This window comes from Lemur catta, chromosome 4 (assembly GCF_020740605.2).
Source record: "Lemur catta isolate mLemCat1 chromosome 4, mLemCat1.pri, whole genome shotgun sequence".
NCBI lineage: Eukaryota > Metazoa > Chordata > Mammalia > Primates > Lemuridae > Lemur > Lemur catta.
This window is the reverse complement of record NC_059131.1, coordinates 42,509,507-42,522,377: the sequence shown is the minus strand read 5'-3', so window position 1 is coordinate 42,522,377 and position 12,871 is coordinate 42,509,507. Positions and strand designations below refer to the sequence as shown.

General features: G+C 36.6%; 2 protein-coding genes across 5 annotated transcripts in view; both read left to right on the top strand.

The window, feature by feature from the left end:
• Positions 1-8,044, top strand: part of PNPT1 (polyribonucleotide nucleotidyltransferase 1) — a 42,791-nt gene extending 34,747 nt beyond the window's left edge. For both annotated transcript variants that reach the window (XM_045549646.1, XM_045549647.1), the window contains 9 exons: positions 589-660; positions 750-813; positions 1,188-1,271; positions 1,579-1,662; positions 3,039-3,145; positions 3,228-3,283; positions 4,464-4,542; positions 6,302-6,349; positions 7,662-8,044. In XM_045549646.1, the coding sequence (XP_045405602.1) occupies positions 589-660; positions 750-813; positions 1,188-1,271; positions 1,579-1,662; positions 3,039-3,145; positions 3,228-3,283; positions 4,464-4,542; positions 6,302-6,349; positions 7,662-7,820 (753 nt within the window). In that variant the 3' untranslated portion in view covers positions 7,821-8,044. The remainder of the gene's footprint in view (positions 1-588; positions 661-749; positions 814-1,187; positions 1,272-1,578; positions 1,663-3,038; positions 3,146-3,227; positions 3,284-4,463; positions 4,543-6,301; positions 6,350-7,661) is intronic.
• Positions 8,045-9,725: 1,681 nt separating this feature from the next.
• The window catches only part of PPP4R3B (protein phosphatase 4 regulatory subunit 3B), a 59,446-nt gene continuing 56,300 nt past the window's right edge, over positions 9,726-12,871 (top strand). For 2 of the 3 annotated variants that reach the window (XM_045549645.1, XM_045549643.1), the window contains exons 1-2: positions 9,727-10,328; positions 11,617-11,672. In XM_045549645.1, coding sequence (XP_045405601.1) covers positions 10,187-10,328; positions 11,617-11,672 — 198 coding nt within the window. In that variant the 5' untranslated portion in view covers positions 9,727-10,186. Of the gene's footprint in view, positions 10,329-11,616; positions 11,673-12,871 lie in introns of all 3 variants that reach the window. The other variant, XM_045549644.1, reaches the window with a different exon arrangement.

Sequence of the window (12,871 nt, the reverse complement as noted above, 5' to 3'; positions counted from 1 at the left end):
AGAGGGACATGTAATCTAAAATTAAAGTGATATTTCTAATAGCTTAAAAAGTCACAAATTGGAAGCAATAGTTAATGTAAGAGATACTTCTTTGTGTTTGGTCTTAGAGGATATGGTTTACTTCTAAAGCTTTTTTTTTGAAATTCTTCTGTATTGAGTATGGGTGAGTTTTATTTTTGTTTAAAACTATATTATAGGCCGGGCCCGGTGGCTCACGCCTGTAATCCTAGCACTCTGGGAGGCCAAGGCGGGTGGATCGCTCGAGGTCAGGAGTTCGAGACCAGCCTGAGCAAGAGTGAGACCCCGTCTCTACCAAAAATAGAAAGAAATGATTTGGACAGCTAAAAATCTATATAGAAAAAATTAGCTGGGCATGGTGGCGCATGCCTGTAGTCCCAGCTACTCAGGAGGCTGAGGCAGTAGGATCGCTTGAGCCCAGGAGTTTGAGGTTGCTGTGAGCTAGGCTGATGCCATGGCACTCACTCTAGCCCAGGCAACAACGCGAGACTGTGTCTCAAAAAAAAAAAATAAATAAAAATAAATAAATAAATAAATAAAACTATATTATAATTTCTTAAATTTCTGAAGGGAATTGAAGATTACAATGGTGACATGGATTTCAAAATAGCTGGCACCAATAAGGGAATAACTGCATTACAGGTATTTTTTAAAACCCATTTTGTTTCACTTTTGTAATATTCAAATTATGTCATAAATACTTACATATTATTTTGGCTTTTTTATGTTAGGCTGATATTAAATTACCTGGAATACCAATAAAAATTGTAATGGAGGCCATTCAGCAAGCTTCAGGTAAGACAGTATGCCTGATTCTCTTTCATTATTTTCTGTAATACTCATTAGGCTTATTATAAAATAGTGCTTTAAAAAATGGAATTTCATATAACTTAACTTAGATTGCCAAGTATTAACTTATTGGGCACATGACTAGCCACCAAAATAGATGACTAGTGAAATTTCAGTTTTTATAAATTAACTCTCTTAAGATAGGACTTATGGAAAAGACAGTATGAGTAGATTTTCAAGGTAATGGGGTTGTGGAGAGCTTTGATTATTAAGCTAAAAAAAAGTTTGGATTTTACCCCTTAAAAACTAAGAATGCATCTATTTCAGATCACATTTATTTTATGTAGTTATAACTTTGATTACGTTTTTATCTCTTCTAGTGGCAAAGAAGGAGATATTACAGATAATGAACAAAACTATTTCAAAACCTCGAGCATCTAGAAAAGAAAATGGACCTGTTGTAGGTAATACATTAAAATTATTACTGATCATAGGAAGGTAAACATAAATATGTGAATGTATTTTACCATTTTTTAATTTTTTTATCCCATATGCAAAATAAAAATATTCTAAATACTTTTATAGTTAAAATACTTTAAGTTTGGGGGATGTTCTTGGACATTTTTCTGTCATTTTATTCAAATAGCAAACTGTTTTTTCTATTTTATAGTGAAATATTTTTACATATGTCTAGGGAAAAAAAAAATCCTGAGTGATCAAGACATGGTTGAGGTTTGAATTGTTTAAATATTTGTCTGTATTATATTTCAGAAACTGTTCAGGTCCCATTATCAAAACGAGCAAAATTTGTTGGACCAGGTGGATATCATCTAAAAAAACTTCAGGCTGAAACAGGTAAGAGCTGTATGAAGTTTAGGGTTTTTCATTAAATGCTGGATCAGGCCAGGCACAGTGGCTCATGGCTATAATCCCAGTACTTTGGGAGGCTGAGGTAGGAGGATTGCTTGAGGCTAGGAGTTTGAGACCAACCTGGGCAACAGAGCAAGACCCCACCTCTAAAAAAATTTTTTTTTTTTTAATAAGCTGGGTATGGTGGTACATGCCTATAGACCTAGCTACTTGGGAGGCTGAGGCAGGAGGATTACTTGAGCCCATGAGTTTGAGACTTCATGGAGCTGTGATCACACCACTGTACTCCAGCCTGGGTGACAGTACAAGGCCCTGTCTCTTAAAAAAAAAAAAAATTCTGCATCATTTAAAGTTTGCTCTTTCATCTCTACTGTGTTGCTTTAAACACACACACACACACACACACACAATTCTGGATCATTTAAGTTTGCTCTTTCATCTCTACTGTGTTGCTTTAAACACACACACACACGTCTGGAAAGTATCCAGCCATTGTTCTCATTATAGTCACAATGCCTGGATACTTTCTGGACAGACCTTGTATTTGAGAACTGAGAGAAAGACCAGGAGAAAAGCGTGTGACATGTCTGGACCATGAGTTTTCTGTGTGCCTCTTAATAAATCAGCAAATTATGGTCCTTAACTATATTCAGGAAGGATGACCAAGAATTCATCAAGGGTTTTGTTAATTTGGTTTTTGGGTTTTTTTGCAACATTTAAAAATTGAACATCTAGAATTTTTAGTTTTTCATGTTAGAGGAGTTATGCTCTAATTGTTTCTTACTATTACTTCTGCTACTTTCACCTAATTTTATTTAGACTCTGATTTACAGAGTATATGTAGAAATAGCATGGTTTATTTTTTCTGGAAGCTGTGTTTGGGTTACCTAGTATTAATATTTACCAGCGTTCAGGCTATTGAAGGAGGGTGAGAAGCAGAGTCATTTTAGCTAGTTTCTAAGACGGAGAAACTGACATGATTTCATCCCTCATCCAAGGGGTAAGACGGAAAAAGAAAAAAGGGTGAAGAAAGAGTTCTAGTATAGTTTCTACTCATAATTAAGAGAGCAAAACCAGACCTTTCAAAAGTAGTACTGATACGTTTGATCCTACCAGATGGTAGGCTCCAAGAAAGCAAGGATGTTGGTTCACTATTGTATCCCCAGGGCCTAATGAAATGCCAGATACATACCAAGCGTTTAGTGTGTGTTGGTGAATGAATCCCTTCATTCGTAAATGAATGACTAAACACAGCATAGCTCTGCCCAGCTGCTTCCAGGTGTTCTCATATCTGCTTTTAAGACTAGTCTCCACTGGAATGAGCAAGTTAACTTTAATATGTTAAATTGTCTCCTTAAAAGGTGTAACTATTAGTCAGGTGGATGAAGAAACATATTCTATATTTGCACCAACCCCTGGTGCTATGCATGAGGCAAGAGACTTCATTACTGAAATCTGCAAAGATGATGTAAGTATAGATCTTTAGTTGCTTTTTCTACTTTTTGTTGCTGTTTTCTTTATGAATCTTATGGCCTATTTTGTACTTACAGCAGGAGCAGCAATTAGAATTTGGAGCAGTGTATACTGCCACAATAACCGAAATCAGGTAATACCAAGTAATATTCTATGTTGGTTTTTAAAAGATTTATATTACAAGCCCATGTTAACTTCACATTTGCTTTATTTACTTTGAAATCATAAGGTGTTTAGATTGTGTGTCAGTTACCATATAATAATAATCATGTTATTTTTTAAGGTATATTTTATTTTTTATACCAGTTTGTAGATTTTCAGTAACATGATTCTGTGGTTATAATTATAATAAATTCTTGTAACTAAATTGTTTTCTTTTTTTATTTTACTTTTACTGTGGAGGGGAAGATAAATTGTTTTCTTTAATCAAATTTTCTACCATTTTAATTTTCCCAATAAACAATCAATAAACAGGCCCAAAATAGACTTAGCAATATTTCCTTTTTTAAAATATTTGTTTATTATTATTATCATTATCATTATAGATGGGGTCTCACTATGTTGCCCAGGTTGGGCTAGAATTCCCAGGTGCAGACACACACCACCATGCCTGGCTTTGGTGGCTTGTTTGAAAGATAGTACTACTACTTAATGCTTAATTAGCACATATTTTTAAATGTCATTTTCAACCTCGAAGCATTTTTTTTTTTACCAGCTAAAAAGATTATGTTTTGAAGATCAGGAAATCCCCTTAAGAAAAAAAGGAGATTTTCTGATGCAGCAAGAGTGTTCAAAGCTATTTGAAATGAATAATAAAAGACAATGGGATAATTTGTTTAATCTCGCAGGTAAAAATAAATGGGATGGCTTATTTTAGTAGACTAGAGAAAAAAAGGCCAACAAGCTTTTTAATGAAATAAGCATTCCAGTTTATCTAAGCACCTTCTGTAAGTCACTACCTAATAGGTTAATGATATTCTGCACTATTTTAAAATATTTAATGTCATTTCAAAAATTTTTAGAAATTATGAAGACATACAGAACAAGAATATATATTCTAAAAGCTTTTTTACTGCACATTTTTTATCTTTTCTTTGTCCTTTGATTCACAAGTATGTAAATATAGGTTATATTTTCAATGGAAAAGTAAATATCTGTTTTAAGTAATTATATTTTTTATAGTTAAAAACATATGCTACAGTTGATTTTTTTTTTTTTACTTTTTTCTCCTATAAAAATATAATCAGTTTTATTTGTCAGTTGACATACAGGTACTTATTGTTTTAACCAGGCTTTTTATTTCCTTTTTGTAGAGACAGTGGAGTAATGGTAAAATTATATCCAAATATGACTGCAGTACTACTTCATAACACACAACTTGATCAACGGAAGGTAAAAAGATTGATAACTACCTTAAAATTACCATACTGAAATTACTTAGGTTGGTGAGATTTGTACAGTTTACCTATTGCTAGCCTAAAGACAGAAAAAAAATGGCAGAGATGCTACTGGCAAAAGGTTTTACAATATTTACCACAAATACTTATGTTTCTCCTTCCATGATGGGACAGAAACATTCTGAGTGTTTTGAGGTAGAACAACATCTAGACCTAGCTCATAGCAGTTACTAAAAATACCTACATATAGCCCTGTCTTCCACTGACTAAACAATCATGGCAACGTAATTCTTAGGGTGTTTTTAAATTTAATTTTTGTTGTAATTCATACATCTGGAAGAATAAGAATATGAGACAATTCAAGAAAACAATGGGGGAAGTAATAGGAGTGTCTATTTTTACCATATATTAAAATATAAAGTTATAGAGAATAAAATAGTATATTACTGGCTCATAAATATATAATTCATACAACAGAAAAAAGGGACCAGAAACAAACCCCGTTGTAGACATGGGACTGTAAATACATGCTAAAAGTTCTGTTATAGTCAGTGAAAAAATAAACTTTATTTAATAAATCATATTGACACAGCTGATTATCTTAAAGCAGGATCTCTGCTCATTTTTATACCAAAATCCTATCTGGATCAAAGAGATAAATGTAAAAAAAAAAAAAAAACTGAAATTTAGTACTGGGGAAAACTTTCTCAGCATGATATCAAAATATAAACAAATTGATGAAATTTGACCTCATAATTTTTTAAAGTTAAATGGCAAAAATCACAATAAGGTTGAAAGATGGTCAATAACCTAAGAGAAGAATGCTTACAACATATGACAGAGGCTTAGTATACAAAGGGCTTTTGTAGATCAGTAGGAATGATTATCAGTAGAAAAATGAGCAAAGAACATGAACAGACAAATCATTTTTTTAAAAAGCCAACCAAGATACTCAAGATCAACAGCAACTTTTTAAAATGGAAATAAAATCAAGATATTTTTAACTTTCAGATAGTTGAAAATTCCCAGTATCGATAAGAAAAAAAAAATGGACATTTTCATTCATTACTATAGGAGTATAGCTTGGGACAAACTGTTTGGAAGGTGTTTGGTGAATGTCTATGAACCTAGAAGTTCCACATGTAGGACTTTTTTCAGAGAGGATAATTAGAGTAGATGAATATATGATCAGTGCTATGCTGTAACTTTTCCTCAAGTTTTTATGTTGAAAAATTTCAAGCCTACAGAAAAGTTGAAAGGATAATACACTGAACACTTATATACCTTTCAGCTAGATTCACCAGTCATTAACATGTGCACCATTGGAATTTAAAACAAACTAAATGACCATCTTTAGGAGATTGGTTGATTAATTTATATAGTTTGAATGCTTAACTGTAATCCTTCAGGTATTAATTGCAAAAGACGTCCTTAACCTATAATTGAATGAAAAATGAGCAAATTATAAAACAGCAGCACAGAGAGGTCCACTTTGATAAATGCAATATAAACCTACTAAATAGAAATTTGAAGGGATACTCATTGAAGTGTTAATAGTAGTTATCTCCAGTAGAGGGGTTTTGGATGATTTTTACATTCTTCTGAATATATCTATATTTTAAATCTTTGTAATTAACAGATTTTACAAACAGAAGAATCAATAAAGCTGTTTTCCACTTAGGGAAAAATTTGTACTTCCATAGACATTAGGTAATTATGCACAACAATTAATATATTAACATGTTTTCTTTCAGATTAAACACCCTACTGCCCTGGGATTAGAAGTTGGCCAAGAAATTCAGGTACCTGTGTTCAACCTTTTAGGCTTATAGTTGTAAATTGTACTTGAAGTTTGAATTATTTTTTTCAAAAAGTTAGTTGAAAGAATAGAATCAACATCTATGATGTACATTATCTAAATGCTTTTTTTTTTTTGAGAGATGAGGTCTCCCTATGTTGCCCAGGCCTCAAACTCCTGGCTCAAGTAATCCCCTAACTCAGCCTCCCAAGTAGCTGGGACTGCTATGCCATGGCACTCTGCTCAGTGCTTCTTTTTTAACCTCACGGTTGCTTAAACAGACTCATAAAGGATTTAAGACACAATTCTTTCCCTCAATAAGCTTACAGTTCAGCTAAAACAGTAGTCATCTTTAGAGCTTTTAAAAAATACAGGAACAGGAAAAAAAAAATAAAAATAAAAAAATTCATGAACTGGTCAGGGTTGGCTTTGCAGACTCAGTGATTTGGAGACAGACATGAGAAGTCTGGTAATTTAACATTACTGAAGACTTTGAATTTTATCTTTGAGGAGTTGAGACTTTGTTTCACCACTACTTGAGGCTGAACGTTTTTGAATTTGCTATGAGCCATGTTGTTCAGGCCTGGAATTCTGATAATGAAATTGATCTTTTTTTTGTAGTCCTTTATGAGTAGATGAAAGAAGTCATTGCCAATCTGGGTTTTTCTGGCTGTACCACATTCTGTTCCAGTTATACCTAATACTCATGACCTAAGTAACTAAGGCTTCTAGTTTATTTCCAAGCCGTAGTTCCATTGTTCAAGTAGCCTCCAGGGAAAGATGAGAACTAACACTGTGTAAGGTTTATTTGTGTGTTTGGTTTTTTTTTTTTTTAAACATTAGAAGGGACTTTAAACCTGCCATGTTTTCCCTGACTTTTCATTTTTCAAGGTGAAGCCAAATGAACACTAATGTGATGGTTTTTTGAGCAGTAGTGAAAATCTGAGTGACCTAAGCATAATCTTGTATATTTTGTAGCACAATTAGGCTCAGAAAGCCCTTGCCTAGGATCATTCCCCATGGCTTTGACTGTTCTTCCAATATAGCACTTGGCCTAGAGAGAATAAAAATGCGCAGATGACTTTAACAGATTATAATTGGACAACTAAATGCCCCTGTCTCTTTTTTTAATGATAATTACTTAACCAAATTATAAATACTAAGTGTATACCTCCACTTAGCATTGAGCTGTGCTTTCAGCAAATAAGTAAAAACAATCATTGCCTTATCTGGACCATGTAAATTTAAGTGTCTTTTAATCTGGATGTCACTCAATGTGCTGTGACTTTAAAGGTAGATCTATTTCTTTGACACAGGTGAAATACTTCGGACGTGATCCAGCCGATGGAAGAATGAGGCTTTCTCGTAAAGTGCTTCAGTCTCCAGCTACAACTGTTGTCAAAACTTTAAATGACAGAAGCAGTATTGTTATGGGAGAACCTATTTCACAGACATCATCTAATTCTTCCCAGTGATTTTTTTAAAGAGAATTCTAGGGTGATATGCTGTAGAGAAAAATTTTAGTATCTTCTGATGTGTAGATTTATACATAATATAAATATATTCTAATTATTTGTATTAAAATGCTCATTTACACGTGCCATTTTTTATTTCAAGAGCAATTCATATTCTTTTAATCCTATTTACATTACAAATCAATAAATATTTATTGTTAAAAGTAAATCATGTATACATCTTAGGAAAGATTACCCTTTTGTTTCTATAATTCTGAAACATCTGAATCTATTCTACTCTAATCTATTGTATTATATATGCTATTATAATGGATCTCTTCCTATATATCTTATTTTTCTTCTTTATATACACTAGTGACAGTATACCCTTCGTCATCTTACGGCTCACAAACTGGAACTTGCCATTTTCAAAGCCAGTGCCTATCTCCTCAGAACAATTACCAGATATTGTAAGTTGAGGGAACTAATTTGACCCATTTTTAATAAGATGCCTTTATGTATGTGTGGTGGCACGCACCTGTAGTCCCAGCTACTCTGGAGGCAGAGGCAGAGCTTGAGCCCAGGCCAGGGGTGTACAACTTCCAAGACAGAAACGTTCTATTTTCTGGGCTCAAAATACATTTTCTCCACGTCAATCACAGCAATTACCGGGCTGTATTTTTATGTACTATATTATAATGACTTAACTCATTTTCTGAGGTCCCCTGTAGATTAAAATAAACTATGAATCCAGATTTTTTAATTAGAATTCATTATGTTTCTCATCAGGCGCCTGCTCTGTGTAAGACACTGTCACGCGTTTTAGTGTACTGCTGAAGGGTGTCCACACGTAAGTGGCCTAGTCAAAACATAAACACGTTTTGACAAGACCACTGATAAGCTGTGACTACAACTCCCAAGGTGCACTGCCGGCTCAACGTGCGCACCTCGCCCGGTTTTCACTTTTCAGGCTACTGGGTTGTAAAGGACTGGCGGCTCAACAAGCTGAGCTGCTATTAAAGAACGAATAAAGGGATTCTCCCAAGAACGAACAGGGATTGAAATAAACGACAGACACGCTACTACGCCCAGCGCGTGACTCGTATCCCCTGCACGATGTGTGACAATTAGCGTGAATGCTGAGAGAATTCTTCCTCCGGCTATTCAGCGCACAAGACCTGTCCATAGATGATGCAGGAAATGTCCTCAAGAAACTGAAATATCAACACAATGCTCGCAGATGTGTTAGGAAGGTAGCTCTCCGCCACTTCCCTCAACTTCGCAGAGTTTCTGGGGTTGCAGACACGGCAAGAGCACTGTATTCTCCCGAGGTGGAGCTTTCGATGGCCAGCTACTAAGAGCCAGACCGTGACACGGTTTGGCGGGTAATAGGAAACTGTCAACAGACTTTTGTACGAAAGTAAAATCGCCTGGAGATTTTAGCGTCCAGACACTTCCTGGGCAGCTGTTTAATTGTAACAGATTCCATAACAAGTTTTAGTGGATTTCGGTTCAGCTGAGAAGACTCAACGTTCCTTCGTCTTTACAGAAAGAGGTTTAAACGCCCCCCCCCCCCCGCCTTACAGGCTGACGGTAAGCCTGCCATTAAGAAACGTGAGCAAATTGTGCTCCTGGTTAGTCGCATTAAAGGCTGCGTACTTCCCCGGTTTGCTCTGTCTTCAGAGCTGAGTCCCACCACACGTCACATGCCAGAAATCCAGCAGCGACCCAACGAAACCCCTACCGCGACTCTGCTCCTGCGGTCTTCCACAGACAAGTGTCTCCTGACGCAAGCGGGCACCGACAAATCGCGAGAACCTTCCGCTTCACCGAGATCCCGGGCTAGGAGGCGGGGCCGAGAGAGGAGGAAGTCCCGCCTTAGGCCCTCCCACCTCAGTCGCGTACCCTTCCTCGCGAGAGTGCCTAGCATTCTGGCCTGTGAAGCGCGTGCAGAAGCGGAGGTCCGTTCTCTGGACTCGTCGGCCGCCGTAGCCCCTGATAGGACAGCCCGTGTGAGCCTGCTGGAGGAGGAAGAGAAAGGCAGAGAGAGTCGGATTACAAGATGGCGGACCTGTAGTAGTTACCGCGGCGGCGGTGGCGGCGGTGGGAGACCGAGCGAGCTCTGGGGGGCAAAGGGGAGGGAGGCGGGTGTATGCGGGGGTGAAGTGAGAGGTAACAGGGACTCCCGGCGGGGGTGTCTCGGTGGCTCTTGTCATCGTTTCTCGTGGCTGAACCTTTGGAGCCATGGTGAACTCGGGCCTCTTCGGAGCCGCAGCCGCCGCCACCGCCACCGCCGCCACCACCGCCGCCACCGTCTCTCAAGAGTGAGGGGCGTGGACGAGGTGAGCGAGGAGGCGGCGGCTGGAGCAGAGGGGACAGCAGCCACCATGTCGGATACGCGGCGGCGAGTGAAGGTCTATACCCTGAACGAAGACCGGCAATGGGACGACCGAGGCACTGGGCATGTCTCCTCCACTTACGTGGAGGAGCTCAAAGGGATGTCGCTCCTGGTTCGGGCAGAGTCCGACGGTAAGGTTATTGAAACGGTAGGACTGGGAACAGGGCGTCTGGTTGGGACACAGCCTGGGGTTTAGGCCTTGGGCCCGGTTACTCTTACTGCCACCTCTTGGGACAGCGCATTGGTCTTGAGCTTGCCCTTATCTACGGTAAAAACAAACTGTCCGGATTTGAAGCAGATTCTCTGTTCCCCCGCCTCCCATCCCTGTTAAGGATTTGACTCCTTCCTCTCCAATTCCTCCTTTTGAAGAGGGGAGGGCGTGAGAGAGACGGAGGAAGTAGTGAGAGACTACGTAGTGACTGCTCGCTCTAGGAAGCTAACATCCCGTCCCCCTTTATTTATTTTCTCATCCATTATTCGTCTAATACAAAAGATTCAGCGAAACTTTTCTGAGTGTCCTTTTTCTCTGGATTTTCCCTGCGGGCCCCGGTTGCTGCAGTCGACAGGTGCTGGGGAAAACCAAAAGGCACCTTTTCCTGGAGTTATTGCTGACTGTTGCCACGATACGTGTACGCACAGGCACATACATCTTTAGTCTGGGATCCCTCCAGGCTGTCTTTGTAGAAGGTGCTATGAAAAAGTGAATACCTTAGAGTCTAAGCAAGTTAGGACACCAAAGCAGATTGTAAACTCGTATTCGTTGATTTATTGTAAAATATTTTAAAATTATAAAATGTAGAGTCGTAATTAAAACACCTTTTACAGTGTCACCTAGGTGTCTTGATTTGAGCAACTGATAATGTGCAGTTAACAGAAAAATAACCGCCTTTATTCTTGGCATATTTTGTATTCTTGCACTTTCTCTTTTATTTTAAATAGTCACAGACATTTATTCTTACATAAGGTGTTCTTTTGTTCTTAATGAGAAAACGATAAATGCAGCACTGTAATTTGTGTACTAAGTATTTAGATACCTGTCATGGTTCTTTGTAATGTGTTTTATTTGGTAAACTGAGAATGCAATAAACCTTTATTACAAAGAGTGGATTCAAGTAGTCATTCAGAGCTTAAAATTTTCATTTCAGTAAAATTTTAATAGTTATCTATTCTCATCTTCTTGGTCTGAATGTTGGTTTTAGGTGGATTTTCTTCTTTAAGGGTTTATCAGAATAGAATGAAATATTTTAAATTAAATAAGCCTACGCCTGGAAAGAAGATGTGACTTGGAATACATTTTATTACTTCAGATGTCTGACTGAAGAGACATGAAAAGTTTGGTGGTTTTTTTAATGTATATTTTTATTCAGGGTTTTATCATTTAAGATTTACAATATGTTATTTTTTTTTTTTATCTTTCAGGATCACTACTCTTGGAATCAAAGATAAATCCAAACACTGCATATCAGAAACAACAGGCAAGTAGTTGTTTATCTTTAATTTGAAAGACTTCATCTGTGATCAAGAAGTATTAATCTGACAAAGATGGGAAAGCTTTCCTGACAAGAAAAAACATGTTTGGTAAACAAAGTTACAGACCATGTGTATTTTCTTTGCAGGTTAAAAGTTTCAGACTGAAAAGTGAAAGTTTTTTGTACCGGCAACAATTTATTATGACCTTTGAATTGAGCCACTGTTAGTTTATGTTGGAATACAATGTATTCATTAGTCTTATTTAACTATAGTTAGCCAGGTCTCTTCTGTACCCTGTACTCTAAATCTTTTATTCTGAATCATGCTTAAAGGAGTGGCATGAAAGAAAATTCAAAGGGATACTCTTTAAAGCAAGGAAAGCCTATTTGTGGTGTGAAATTAGATCCTTTGACTCAAGTAAAGGTAGAAGTTTTGAAGTAGCAGCATTTTTAATTATTGTATTTTTTTGATATAGTAACCAATGGATACTTTATGAAAGTGTACATTGCCAATTATGTAACATTTTCTGTTAATATTTATTGTCTTATTTGGGAAAGACAACCTGTGTTGTGTTTTAGCATGCCTAATTAATCTGAAAATGGTAGCAGTGATTCAACCTTTTTTTCTGTAAATGTTTTTATTTTTATTATGAAATATATCAAAATTGAAAAGTACGGAGAATAATATAATTGGTGTCTGTAACAACACCAGATTTAACAATGTTAACATTATATCATACTGTTTCAAATCTTTTTGTAATGTTGAACATTATGGATAGAGTTTAAAGCCCCTATGTATCCATCCCATTCTATCCATTCTCCATTCTCCTCATAGGTAACCACTATTCTGAAGTTGATGTGTATTCTTTCTGTACATGCTTTTATACCTTTTCTGCATATGTATGTATCCATAAATAATATGTAGTCTTTTGTGTGTTTTTGAACTTTACACAATTGGTATCATACTCTTACATGTATTCTGCAGCTTGCATTTTTCACACATTTATTTTGAAGATTTGTTCATGTTAACAATGTAGATCTAGTTTTCTTTTTAAACACTGTATGGTATTCTGATGTATGATATACACCTATTGTTAGACATTTGGATTATTTCCAGTTTTTGTGTGTGTGTGGTATGTAAAGTCAATATGGCAGAGATTATTGAAGGAAAACAAATTATTTTAGGATGATACTTACAGCAACAA